The following is a 15,076-nucleotide window of genomic DNA, read 5'->3' as shown; positions in this document are numbered from 1 at the left end:
AAAGCACACAAGCAAGTCAACGCAGGAGTGGCTTTGGGACAAGTCTCTGAATGTCATTGAGTGGTCCAGCTAGAGCCCGGACTTGAACCCAATCAAACATCTCTGGAGAGACCTGAAAATAGCTGTGCAGTGATGCTCCCCATCCTACCTGACAGATCTTGAGAGGATCTGCAGAGAAGAATGGGTGAAACTCCCCAAATACAGGTGTGCCAAGTATGTAGCGTCATACCCAAGAAGACTTGAGGCTGTAATCACTGCCAAAGGTGCTTCAACAAAGTGCTGAGTAAAGGGTCTGAATACTTATGTAAATGTAATATTTGATTGATGAGAATTTTTTTTTTTAATATATTTTAGAAGAAGGCTGTAACTAACAAAATGTGGAAAAAGTCAAGGATTCTGAATACTTTCTGAATGAACTGAATGTAATCGTTTTAAGATGGTCAAACTATGGATCATTTAGCTATTAGATTTTTAGGACCCCTTTAAGGTATCCCCAAAAAATATTACACAATTATTTGATAAATATTACATTTTGGCCTTTACTACTAAAGCATACAGTTGAAGTCGGAAGTTTACATACACCTTAACCAAATACATTTAAACTCCGTTTTTCACAATTCATGACATTTAATCCTAGGAAAAATTCCCTCTCTGGTCAGTTAGGATCACCACTTTATTTTAAGAATGTGAAATGTCAGAATAATGGTAGAGAGAATGATTTATTTCAGCTTTAATTTATTTCGTCACATTCCCAGTGGGTCAGAAGTTTATATACACTCAATTAGTATTTGGTAGCATGGCCTTTAAATTGTTTAACTTGGGTCAAACGTTTTGGGTAGCCTTCCACAAGCTTCCCACAATAAGTTGGGTGAATGTTGGCCCATTCCTCCTGACAGAGCTGGTGTAACTGAATCAGGTTTGTAACTTGCTCGCACACACTTTTTCAGTTCTGCCCACAAATATTCTATAGGATGAGGTCAGGGCTCGGTGATGGCCACTCCAATACCTTGACTTTGTTGTCCTTAAGCCATTTTGCCACAACTTTGGAAGTATGCTTGGGGTCATTGTTCATTTGGAAGACCCATTTGCGACCAAGCTTTAACTTCCTATCTGATGTCTTGAGATGTTGCTTCAATATATCCACATAATTTTCCTGCCTCATGATGCCATCTATTTTGTGAAGTGCACCAGTCCCTCCTGCAGCAATGCACCCCCACAACATGATGCTGCCACCCCCGTTCTTCACGGTTGGGAAGGTGTTCTTCGGATTGCAAGCCTCCACCGTTTTCCTCCAAGCATAACGATGGTCATTATGGCCAAACAGTTCTATTTTTGTTTCATCAGACTAGAGGACATTTCTCCAAAAAGTATGATCTTTGTCCCCATGTGCAGTTGCAAACCGTAGTCTGGCTTTTTTATGGCCGTTTTGGAGCAGTGGCTTCTCCCTTGCTGAGCGACCTTTCAGCTTATGCCGATACAGGACTTGTTTTACTGTGGATATAGATACTTTTGCACCTGTTTCCTCCAGCATCTTTACAAGGTCCTTTGCTGTTGTTCTGGGATTGATTTGCACTTTTCGCACCAAAGTACGTTCATCTCTAGGAGACAGAACACGTCTCCTTCCTGAGCGGTATGACGGCTGCGTGGTCCCATGGTGTTAGTACTTGCGTACTATTGTTTGTACAGATGAACGTGGTACCTTCAGGCATTTGGAAATTGCTCCCAAGGATGAACCAGTCTTGTGGAGGTCGACAATTTGTTTTCTGAGGTCTTGACTGATTTCTTTTGATTTTCCCATGATGTCAAGCAAAGAGGCACTGAGTTTGAAGGTAGGCCTTGAAATACATCCACAGGTACACCTCCAATTGACTCAAATTATGTCAATTAGCCTATCAGAAGCTTCTAAAGCCATGACATCATTTTCTGGAATTTTCCAAGCTGTTTAAAGGCACAGTCAACTTAGTGACCCACTGGAATTGTGATACAGTGAATTATAAGTGAAATGATCTGTCTGTAAACAATTGTTGGAAATATTACTTGTTTCATGCACAAAGTAGATGTCCTAATCGACTTGCCAAAACTATAGTTTTTTAACAAGAAATGTGTGGAGTGGTTGAAAAATGAGTTTTAACGACTCCAACCTAAGTGTATGTAAACTTCCGACTTACATTTTAGCAGACGCTCTTATCCAGAGCGACTTACAGTAGTGAATACATTTCATACTTTTTTCTTCCATACTGGTCCCCCGTGGGAATCGAACCCACAACCCTGGCGTTGCAAACACGTTGCAAAGACCATGCTCTACCAACTGAGCCACACCCTCGCCACTTCAACTGTATAGAAATGCATTGAATAACACATGGCAAAAAAACAAAAAAAATTATCATAAGAAACAAAGGTATTGAAGTGTCTGTCCTAAATCTAGGAGATATAAAAAAAACTCATATTATTTTCATATTTTACACATATTTAACCCCTATTTTTGGGTCGGCACAAAACTACCTTCGTACTTCCATTGGTTTTAGTGAACCGTTACCAGTTACATTCAGACAAGTCTCCTGACACTTGTGGTCGAAAATCACAACGGAGGACACCATAGTGTTCATGACAATCTCTCCTTTCCACAGTGGGGTCCCATTAGTTTGTGATAGAGACAGTAAGCAGCAGCCAAAATGGCAGGCATTCAGGCTTTGAATGCAGAATGACTTTTTGTTAACAAATGTTTCGGTTTCTGGCAGTTTCTTCGGTTTCCTGTGGACTAAACTCTGGTGTTTTTTGTTATTGTTTGTGTCTCACGGTGATAGAGACAGTCTGAAACTGTCACGTTCGCTATCTTCAAACTCCCGATCATAAATAAACCAAGGCGCAGCGTGCATGAAATTCCACATCTTTTAATGAAAATGAAACTCACAAAAACAAGATCCCACAATCACAGGTGGAAAAAGGGCTGCCTAAGTATGATTCCCAATCAGAGACAACGATAGACTGCCTCTGATTAGGAACCATACTCGGCCAAAAACAAAGAAATAAACAACATAGAATGCCCACCCCACATCACACCCTGACCTAACCAAATAGAGAAATAAAACGGCTGTCTAAGGTCAGGGCATGACAGTACCCCCCCCCCCAAAGGTGTGGACTCCCGTCCGCAAACCTGAACCTATAGGGGAGGGTCCGGGTGGCGACTCCGGTTCGGGGCGTAGCCCCCGCTCCGCCCGCTGATCCCTCCGCTTTTGTGTAACCGGACCGTGGATCGTCGCCGGAGGAACCGGACAGTGGATCATAGCCGGAAGCTCCGAACTGGGAACCCCCGCTGGAGGCTCTAAACTGCCGACCGTCGCTGGAGGCTCTGGGCTGCCGACCGTCGCTGGAGGCTCTGGGCTGCCGACCGTCGCTGGAGGCTCTGGACTCCCGACCGTCGCTGGAGGCTCTGGACTGCGGACCGTCGCTGGAGACTCTGGACTGCGGACCGTAGCTGGAGGTTCCGGACTGCAGGCCGTCTCAGGAGGTTCCGGACTGCAGGCCGTCTCAGGAGGTTCCGGACTGCAGGCCGTCTCAGGAGGTTCCGGACTGCAGGCCGTCTCAGGAGGTTCCGGACTGCAGGCCGTCTCAGGAGGTTCCGGACTGCAGGCTGTCTCAGGAGGTTCCGGACTGCAGGCCGTCTCAGGAGGTTCCGGACTGTGAAACGTCGCTGGAAGCTCTGGACTGGGAACATGTCGCCGGAAACTCTGGACTGGGAACTGTCGCCGGAAGCTCCGGACTGGGGACCGTCACTGCAGGCTCCGTGCCATGGATCATAACTACAGGCTCCGTGCCATGGATCGTCACTGGAGGCTTCGTGCCATGGCTCATCACTGGAGGCTTCGTGCCATGGATTATCACTGGAGGCTTCGTGCCATGGATTATCACTGGAGGCTCCGGGCCATGGATTATCACTGGAGGCTTCGTGCCATGGATCATCACTACAGGCTCTGGGCCATGGATCATCACTGGAGGCTTCGTGCCATGGATTATCACTGAAGGCTCCGGGCCATGGATTATCACTACAGGCTCCGGGCCATGGATCATCACTGGAGGCTTCATGCCATGGATCATCACTGGAGGCTTCGAACCATGGATCATCACTGGAGGCTTCGTACGTAGAGCCAGAACAGGTCTCACCGGACTGGGGAGACGCACTGGAGACCGGGTGCATGGGGCTGGCACAGGATATACTGGGCCGTGGAGGCGCAATGGAGTTCTGGAGCGTAGGGCTGGCACAACCCGTCCTGGCTGGGTGCTCACTTTAGCCTGGCAAGTGCGGAGCGCTGGCACAGGACGAACTGGGCTGTGAAGGTGCACTGGCGACACAGTGCGTAGAGCTGGCGCAGGATATACTGGGCCGTAGAGGCGCACTGGAGGTCTGGAGCGTAGGGCTGGCACAACCTGTCCAGGCTGGATGCTCACTTTAGCCCGACAAGTGCGTGGCGCTGGCACAGGACGAACTGGGCTGTGAATGCGCACCGGAGATAACACGGTGCCTGACTGGTCACACGCTCACCATGGTAAGCACGGGGAGTTGGCTCAGGTCTCAACCCTGACTCCGCCAATCTCCTTGTGTGCCCCCCCCCAAGAAAAATTTGGAGCTGCCTCTCGGGTTTCCGTCGTTGCCGTGACTCCCGATCTCGTCGCTGTTCCTCCCTCGCTGCTTCCACTTGTTACCATGGGAGGCATCCCTTCCGGCCTGGATCTCCTCCCACGTCCAGGATCCTTTCCCGTCCAGGATGTCCTCCCATGTCCAGCTCGTCTTCCCCGTAGGCGCATGCTGCTTGGTCTTTTTGTGGTGGGATCTTCTGTCACGTTTGCTATCTTCAAACTCCCGAACATAAATAAACCAAGGCGCAGCGTGCATGGAATTCCACATCTTTTAATGAAAATGAAACTCACCAAAACAAAAAAACTGGAGAAAAACGAAACGTGACATTCTGGGGCTGCTCACAGGCAGCTACACAAAAACAAGATCCCACAATCACAGGTGGAAAAAAAGCTGCCTAAGTATGATTCCCAATCAGAGACAACGATACTGTCTCTGAATTGGAACCATACTCGGCCACAAACAAAGAAATAAACAACATAGAATGCCCACCCCACATCACACCCTGACCTAACCAAATAGAGAAATAAAACGGCTCTCCGAGGTCAGGGCGTGACAGAAACGTGTACCGAACATGATGGTCTTGAAAAATAAAGTCTGTTTGAGAGGGATTGACAGAACATGTTAGCCCAAACGTTTCGGATGCTACCAAACAGAAGTTGGCACATCGATGGTACCGACTTCAGACGAGTCTCCTGACACTTGTGGGGGTCGTATAGCAAAATAGAGAATGCCGCCATTGTGTTCATGAGTGTCTCCCCTTTCCATAATAAACTAACCGATTTATATGAATATTCTTTTGTTACGTAACTTAGATTGACGAACCGGTGCATCAATCGACTCTAGGGGGTTAAAGACATTCTCTGGTACATTTGTATACTTTTTACCTAGTAGTTCTGAAAGTAGTGCCCACAAGCCAAAAGTGGTCCCCGAACATTACAAACTACGATACATACAGTATGTGCAGATATGTGAAGCATGTCTTGGCTCTCTCTCTTTCGCTCTGCTGTTTATGCATCTTGCTAGCTGTCACTTAAATGGTGAGGGGCTGAAGCTCATTGGCTAGAACTCTAATTGCTACGCGGCTGGCCCACATGGGGGAAAGATTTGGGAAAATGGCGCAGCACAGTTTCCAGAAAAACAATCCCTTTCAAACTAGGGATTTCGTGGCTAATTGAGGTAAAACAGTCATTCTGCTCATAGATTATGCATGTATGAACTACACAAGGCAAAAGGTTTAAAAAAGACTGTTACTGCCTCAGGAATACAGCCCAACTCTCACAATGCTTCAGTGGAATGATAAACTATCTCACAGTAGTACGGTACTTCCTTGAGAGTTTTGAAATGTAGCTTCAATTAAGGTAGTTTAAACGTATAGATGCACATCAAACGATTCCGTACATTAGGGTATATGTTTGGGAGTTATGGCAGGGAGCTGAACTATTAAAGTCATTAGAAGATGAGGATTTACTAGTAGCACTGAATGTGGATGTTACCTATAGTAGATTTTGATCAGTGCCTAGAAGTTCGGTGGCCAAGGTCAAAGTTTTTGTGAAAAGTTACTGAACTGTCTGTCAGTCTCCAGAGGCCAGGGCTATGGAAATTCAGAGCTCATTTCTTGGATGGAATCCCCTAGCACATCAACAGTACACACCTCACAGAGAGACCTAAAGGCAAGGAACATTGGTAGGCAGAGCACATAGTGTTGAGCTGGGGATAAGCAGCAGCCAAAATGGCAGGCATACAGGCTTTGAATGCAGAATGACTTTTTGTTAACAAATGTTTTGGTTTCTGCCAGTTTCTTCGGTATCCTGTGGGGCTAAACTCTGGTGTTTTTTGTTATTGTTTGTGTCTCACGGTGATAGAGACAGTCTGAAACGTGTACCGAACATGATGGTCTTGAAAAATAAAGTCTGTTTGAGAGAACATGTTTACCAGGTGGCAGGTTGCCAAGACAACAGAGGATGAGAGTTAACATTGAGTGTAAACATTTACATGTGTACTCCATCAATCTGTCCATTGTGTTTCATGTGTGTATGAGTATATTACATGTCTCAAACAAATCCACAGCTTTCTTCTAAGTTTACACACATATCTACTTGTGATCAATGAAACTATAAACCACTGACTGACAGGTAATGTATGGATGGGAAGTAATGTTTTAGCAAATGGAAAGAGATGATGCTCTTTAACATTATGCCCCACTCACAACAGTACATAACATGAGAAACACCCCAGTTTTTATTTTCTATTATATACTGGGTGGTTGGAGCCGTGAATGCTGAAAGCTGTGGTATATCAGACCGTACATTTTACATTTTAGTCATTTAGCAGACACTCTTATCCAGAGCAACTTACAGTAGTGAATGCATACATTTCATACATGTTTTTTTCCTTCTCCGTACAGGTCCCCCGTGGGAATCAAACCCACAACCCTGGCATTGCAAACACCATGCTCTACCAACTGAGCCACACGGGGGTGTATACCACAGGTATGACAAAACATGTATTTTACTGCTCTAATTACGTTGCTAACCAGTTTATAATAGCAATAAGGCAGCTTGGGGGTTTGTGGTATATTGCCAATATACCACCACTAAGGGCTGTATCCAGGAACTCCACGTTGCGTCGTGCATAAGAACAGCCCTTAGCCATGGTATATTGGCCATATACCACACCCCCTCGGGCCTTATTGCTAAACTATAATCTATGAACTTAGTGTATGGTAATGTACTCACCCATGGCTGAGTTGGGCTCCCCGTAGACTGGACATGGTATCTTCCAGGTTCTGTCTGAGGTCAAGGACGTTCTGCACCGTACGTTTCCTCTGAGACTCTGGGTCTGTGGGGACATTACATCAGTCACTATGGTGAGACTCTGGGTCTTTTGGGACATCACACCAGTCACTATAGTGAGATTATGGGTCTGTGGGGACCTCACCCCAGTCACTATGGTGAGACTCTGGGTTTGTGGGGACATCACACCAGTCACTATGGTCAGATACAAAATTAATTCACACATCCCATGTATCACTGTTAAACTGTTGTGTCTTTATACCTTGAGATATCCTAAAGATATCCCAAATATTCGAGTTCATAGTAACTGAATATATTAAACATAACTTTGATTTCCCAAAGATTGAATTAGACTGTACTAAATAAATGGCACTCATTAAAAGTATAACCCATCAGAGTCTAAGCCCTGTCTTGCCAGGGGAAGGGTTGGGTTCTTCTAAGCAATATGGAATTGATTTAAGAAGGTCATACCAAGGATAATTTAGCTATTTGATTTTGAATTTTAAGACCCCTTGAAGTATAAAAAAAATACATATGAAACATTTCTTTGATGAAAAACAATTGTTGGCTTTACTGCTATTAGCCCATACAAATGCATTGAATAACAGATTCACTACATATAACAACAGATAGTCCCCCAAAAATATAAAATGAAGTTTGTTCTGAAGTGTCTGTCCTATATCTGAAATGTATTTAACCTAACATTTTTGGCAATAAAAAGTCTCCATACAGTGCATTCAGAAAGTATTCAGACCCCTTGACTTTTTCCACATTTTGGAAGCGATTAAGGCATCGAGTCTTCTTGGGTATGACTCTATGACGCACAGCTATTTACAGATCTCTCCAGAGATGTTCGATCGGGTTCAAGTACAGGCTCTGGCTGGGTCTCTCAAGGACATTCAGAGACCTGTCCTGAAGCCACTCCTGCGTTGTCTTGGCTGTGTGCTTAGGGTAGTTGTCCTGTTGGAAGGAGAACCTATTCCCCAGTCTGAGGTCCTGAGCGCTCTGGAGCAGGTTTTCATCAAGGATCTCTCTGTACTTTGCTCTATTCATCTTTCCCTTGATCCTGACTAGACTCCCAGTCCCTGCTTCTGAAAACATCCCCACAGCATGATGCTGCCACCACCATGCTTGACCGTAGGGATGGTGCCAGGTTTCCTCCAGACGTGACGCTTGGCATTCAGGCCAAAGAGCTCAATCTTGGTTTCATCAGACCAGAGAATCTTGTTTCTCGTGGTCTGAGAGTTCCTTAGGTGCCTTTTGGCAAACTCCAAGTGGAGTGTCTTGTGCCTTTTACTGAGGAGTGGCTTCCATCTGGCCACTCTACCAAAAAATACCTGATTGGTAGAGTGCTGCCGAGCTGGTTGTCCGTCTGGAAGGTTCTCTCATATCCAGAGGAACTCTGGAGTGACCATCAGGTTCTTGGTCCCCTCCCTGACCAAGGCCCTTCTCCTCCGATTGCTGAGTTTGGCAGGGCGGGCAGCTCTAGGAAGAGTCTTGGTGGTTCCAAACTTCTTCCATTTAAGAATGATGGAGGCCACTGTGTTCTTGGGGACCTTCAATGCCGCAGACATTTTTTGGTACCCCCTTCCCCTGATCCAATCTCAGTGCTAGAGGCGTCATTACAGACACAGCCTGGATTCAAACCAGGGTATCACAACCGGCCATGATTGGTAGTCCCATTGGGTGGCGCACAATTGGTCCAGCATCGTCCGGGTTTAGCCGGTGTAGGCCGTCATTGTAAATAAGAATTTGCTCTTAATTGACTTGCTAAAGAAAGGTTATATAAAAAATAAAATAGGTCAGATTTGCCAAATGGAGGGCGAGGGAGAGCTTTCTATGCATCTCTGTGTGTGGAGTAAAGGTGGTCTAGAGTTTTTTTCCATCTGGTTGCACGTGATATGTTGGTAGCAATGAGGTAAAACGGATTTAACTCCCCAGCCACTAGGAGCGTCGCTTCTGGATGAGCATTTTCTTGTTTGCTTATGGCCTTATACTTGAGGTCGACCGATTAATCGGAATGGCCGATTAATTAGGGCCGATTTCAAGTTTTCATTACAATCGGTAATCGGTAATGTCTGTTAATTTCTCATTGAATCACAGCCTACTTCGACAAACAGGTGATGATTTAACAAAAAAAGCACTGTCGTTGCACCAATGTACCTAACCATAAACATCAATGCCTTTCTTTAAAATCAATACACAAGTATATATTTTTAAACCTGCATATTTAGTTAATATTGCCTGCTAACATGAATTTCTTATAACTATGGAAATTGTGTGACTTCTCTTGCGTTCCGAGCAAGCAGTCAGGGTATATGCAGCAGTTTGGGCCACCTGGCTCATTGCGAACTGTGTGAAGTCTATTTATTCCGAACAAAGGCCGTAATTAATTTGCCAGAATTGTACATAATTATGACATAACATTGAAGGTTGTACAATGTAACAGCAATATTTAGACTTAAGGATGCCATCCGTTAGATAAAATATGGAACGGTTCTGTATTTCACTGAAAGAATAAACGTTTTGTTTTCGAAATGATAGTTTCCGGATTCAACCATTTTAATGATCAAAGGCTCGTATTTCTGTGTGTTATTATGTTATAATTAAGTCTATGATTTGATAGAGCAGTCTGACTGAGCGATGGTAGACACCAGCAGGCTCGTAAGCATTCATTCAAACAGCACTTTCGTGCGTTTGCCAGCAGCTCTTCGCAATGCTTCAAGCAATGTGCTGTTTATGACTTCAAGCCTATCAACTCCCGAGATTAGGCTGGTGTAACCGATGTGAAATGGCTAGCTAGTTAGCGGGGTGCGTGCTAATAGCGTTTCAAACGTCACTCGCTCTGAGACTTGGAGTAGTTGTTCCCCTTGCTCTGCATGGGTAACGCTGCTTCGAGGGTGGCTGTTGTCGATGTGTTCCTGGTTCGAGCCCAGGTAGGAGCGAGGAGAGGAACGGAAGCTATACTGTTACACTGGCAATACTAAAGTGCCAATAAGAACATCCAATAGTCAAAGGTATATGAAATACAAATCATATTGAGAGAAATAGTACTATAATTCCTATAATAACTACAACCTAAAACTTCTTACCTGGGAATATTGAAGACTCATGTTAAAAGGAACCACCAGCTTTCATATGTTCTCATGTTCTGAGCAAGGAACTTAAATGTTAGCTTTTTTACATGGCACATATTGCAATTGTACTTTCTTCTCCAACACTTTGTTTTTGCATTATTTAAACCAAATTGAACATGTTTCATTATTTATTTGAGGCTAAATTGATTTTATTGATGTATTATATTAAGTTAAAATAAGTGTTCATTCAGTATTGTTGTAATTGTCATTATTACAAATAAATGTAAAAAAATCGTCCGATTAATCGGCACCGGCTTTTTTTGGTCCTCCAATAATCGTTATCGGTATCGGCGTTGAAAAAGCATAATCGGTCGACCTCTACCTTATACAGCTCGTTTAGTGCGGTCTTAGTGTCAGCATCAGTCTGTGGTGGTAAATAGAAGGCTTCAAATAATATCGATGTGAACTTTCTTGGAAGATAGTGTGGTGAACAGCTTATAATGAGATATTCTACCAGGCGATCAATACCTCGAGACTTATTTAATATTAGACACCGGACACCAGCAGTTATTGACAAATAGACACACACCCCCGCCGCTCGTCTTACCAGGCATATCTGCTCTGTCCTGCTGATGCACGGAAATCCCAGCCAGCTCTATATTATCTATGTCGTCGTTCAGCCACGTCTCGGTGAAACATAAGATATTACAGTTTGCAATGTCCTGTTGGTAGGATAGTCTTAATCGTAGATCGTCCAGTTTATTTTCCAATGATTGCAAGTTGGCGAATAATATGGAGGGTAGTAGTGGTTTACCTACGCGCCGGCGAATTCTCACAAGGCACCCCGCCCTCCTCCCCCTTTTTCTCTGTCTTTTTTTCACGCAGATGACAAGCATTTTCGTTACACCACAAGCCTTTCGCTACACTTGCATTAACATCTGCTAACCATGTGTATGTGACCAATAAAATGTGATTTGATTTGATTTGGGTCTTGTCTTGACAAAGTAGTATATCCTTCGCATCGGACTCATTAAAGAAAAGATCTTTGTCCATTTCGAGGTGAGTAATCTCTGTTCTGATGTCCAGAAGGTATTTTCGGTCATAAGCAGCAACATTATGTACAAAATGAGTTACAAACAATGCGAAAAAACAAAAAAAATAGCACAGTTGGTTAGGTGCCCGTAAAACGGCAGCCATCCCCTCCGTCTTCATTCTCACCATGGCAACGCTGCTCTAACCCCCCTACAGGATCCTGACATGGTACAGCCCCAACTGTGGAACACCCCTCTATTGGATCCTGACATGGTACAGCCCTAACTGTGGAACACCCTTCTATTGGATCCTGAATGGTACAGCCCTAACTGTGAAACACTGATGACTGGGAGTGGCCACCAGGGGGATTCGTCTGGCATTCTGTGTGAACTCCAATCTCTATAGCAGGGTTTCCCAAAAACCTACAGACACTAGGCCCTCCATGGAAGGAGTTTGATATCCCTGCTCTATAGCCTCCCAAAAGGTTGAACGCATTCTCCAGGATGTGTGTGCATACATTTAGGAAATTCTTGTATCATAACACAATAAACATTTCACACAAGTGTTCAGTCACCCCCACTGCCCATCTACACACGTGTAACAGTATAGCTTCCATCCCTCTCCTCGCCCCTACCTGGGCTTGAACCAGGGACCCTCTGCACACATCAACAACTGACACCCACGAAGCATCATTACCCATCGCGCCACAAAAGTCACAGACCTTGCAGAGCAAGGGGAACAACTACTTCAGGTCTCAGAGCCAGTGATGTCACCCGATTGAAACGCTATTAGCGCGCACCACTGCTAACTAACTAGCCATTTCATATTGGTTACACACGCACGCACTCACACACGCTAACAATAATCCATAGTAAATTATAGCAAAACAAAGGGAGATTGGGAACTACATGGGCAGTGGACAAGACATGATCATCCTATCCTAAACCAATAACAAGGAGATGTCTCATTTGTTAAAAGTAATGACTGGATTTTTCTTTGACTAAGATAGTGAAGAGGAGACATGTCGTTTTCTACTATACAGCAAAATAGCTACAGGCAAAACCCCACGATAGTTGAAAAAATTATCATCTATTGAATTAATTAGAGGTGTTGGCTGAGAGTCAACCACAGCAGAGGAAACGTATCTCAAATAATGGGCCATATACCGTATTCATTAGTTCTTCACTCTGAGCAGAGTGCTAACTACACTGTGATTGCACGCATGCACAATTTCCTTTATGGGCCTAATAGTGAAGATGTCATTTAACGGTAAAAATGAAATACCTTTTATAATCTGATTGCCTTCAAAAAGTAGGCTGCCTGGTGCATTTTTGTCTACTACAAAATAATTCCAGCATTCAAATTCATGGATAATATCAACTGTTACAAAAAAAACGAAAAGTGTGCTTAATGACATTCGCCGAATGCCATTGATTAGACCTACATTAATTGATGCATCTTGCTAAAAAAAAGTAGCCTTTTTTAGCCTGAAAAGTAGTGACTCATGAAATGGGGCAGAAAGTGTCCCAGTCAATGTAATAGACTAGGCTACATAACAATGTATATTATCATGGACTTCAAGCAGGCCTACCTGTATCCAGTCATGTAGCTTAGTGTGCTAAAAAGAAAAATGGTGGGTAAACTCTGATTGCCGGTCGCGGTGGGAAACGTTACGCTCCCTATACTTTCAATGCATTTTCAGTAAAATATGCTTGGAGCCTTCACAGATCATAAAACACTACCGTTATTTCCTGATGTTAATGACATTTATGGCCACATTATTTGTCAAGTGAAGCATTAACAATTGCATTAGAACATTGAACTTAATTCAACTCTGTAGAAATCCTGGATCTTGGAGATCTCAGAAAATGTCAAGTAAGTAACTATGCCTACGTAACATGTCATTATGTTTTGCTGTGAAAACATGTCTCATGGGCACACAAATCCAAAATAATGTAGGCCTATGTCATTGCAAAATCGAATGATCCTAACCCGAAAGAGTCAATTATAGCCAATATAGGCCTACTGTCATTAACTTATAGCCTACTTGTTGGATGGATTGGATGTGCATTGGGGTCTATCTGTAGGCTAGGTGTCTAGTAATATTGCCGACCATCATCAGCTGATCCAGGAAGGAAAACAAATATCGATAGAAAATAAAAAAGCTAAATATATGGTCTACTTCTTGTGACGACAGAAAGCATGGAGAATACCAATACATGCACGCACCTGAAAAACAAAACAACGAGCGCTGTACACAGCTGACTGACAAAAGCAAACAATGATAAATCAACCAATAAATCTAATGCATTGGAATAAAGGCTTTTTTTTTATCAAGGACGCATGGCAAACAAATTGCGAACATGTGGAAGTATAAAGTAAAATCTATCCATTTAAGGTAACTCCGTTTAAGACCGAAATTCAGCAACCTATAGGACGTATACCATTCCTGAACAGGGTGACGGTTTGTGCTGCCACGTAGAAATACATGGTATAAACCATGATAGAGAGGTGGGGGTGTTCAATTAATTTGGAAGCTTTCAAAAAAACATTTACCACTGTAAAACGTATTTAGCACTGCATTTTAAAGAAATTGGAGAATAGTTAAATTAGCATGATTTAGAGACCCCTCCAAGTTTGACTTTTGTTGTATTTAGGGGAGCTGGTCCCCCTGGTCCCCTCCTATTTTGCACCCTGACTCTGAGGCAATGCAGTAGAACCAGAAGAGGCTGTAAATTAGTGTGCAGCATTAAATAGAAATACTTGGCCTTTCACACCTCTTTCACTATCATGAAAGAGTGAATACAGAAAAATGTCTGTCATGTTAATGTTCTGAGAATTGCTATTGTAAGCTAAATGTATACTCTCATTCAGCTGTTTTAAGCTTGTGCAATTACACTGTCTGATCCTTTTCAGCATCACTGAATTGAAAATAAGCATCTCTGCAGCACTCAGTATTTCAAACAATTTAAGGTTACACCTGGGTTCATATCAGCTTACATCAGCTCAAACTGATATAGCCCAGCTATCTCCTTTAGAAACCAGTGTAGATGGACTTCACCACCATTTAGCAAATAGCTGTGACAAGCACCTTTCCATAGTGTGCATCCATCCTCCTTAGTATTTAGCCTCACAACAGACACACCCTTTAAGAAGGTTCCTTTAGTCTGACAGAGCATGAAGAGTTATTTATTTACTTAATCCTATAAAGCCTGCTGATATATTGAATCTTTACAATAAAAAAAAAAGTTTCTGGAAATGGTGAATGTGATCTAAAGGAGATTATAAACTGGGAGGTTCGAGCCCTGAATGCTGATTGGCTGATTGGCTGGCCCCCTCCCAGTTAGGGGAGTGATGAGCTCTACAGCAGAGTCTCACAACTCAATCGCTGGTTGAAAACTGTTTTCTGCCCCTCCCAAAAGATAGAATTTGTAGATAATTGGCCCTCTTTCTGGGACTCACCCACAAACAGGACCAAGCCTGGCCTGTTGAGGAGTGACGGACTCCATCCTAGCTGGAGGGGTGCTCTCATCTTATCT

At 43.7% G+C, this 15,076-nt stretch overlaps 1 protein-coding gene across 14 annotated transcripts in view; it reads right to left on the bottom strand.

Annotated features, from left to right (window-relative positions):
* LOC106566024 (neuron navigator 1) overlaps positions 1-15,076 on the bottom strand; it is a 126,516-nt gene that overhangs the window by 79,409 nt on the left and 32,031 nt on the right. For all 14 annotated transcript variants that reach the window (XM_014133812.2, XM_014133816.2, XM_014133813.2 and 11 more), the window contains one exon: positions 7,372-7,474. In XM_014133812.2, coding sequence (XP_013989287.2) covers positions 7,372-7,474 — 103 coding nt within the window. The remainder of the gene's footprint in view (positions 1-7,371; positions 7,475-15,076) is intronic.

This window comes from Salmo salar, chromosome ssa12, assembly GCF_905237065.1.
Source record: "Salmo salar chromosome ssa12, Ssal_v3.1, whole genome shotgun sequence".
Taxonomy (NCBI): domain Eukaryota; kingdom Metazoa; phylum Chordata; class Actinopteri; order Salmoniformes; family Salmonidae; genus Salmo; species Salmo salar.
This window is presented reverse-complemented; position numbering and strand designations above follow the sequence as displayed.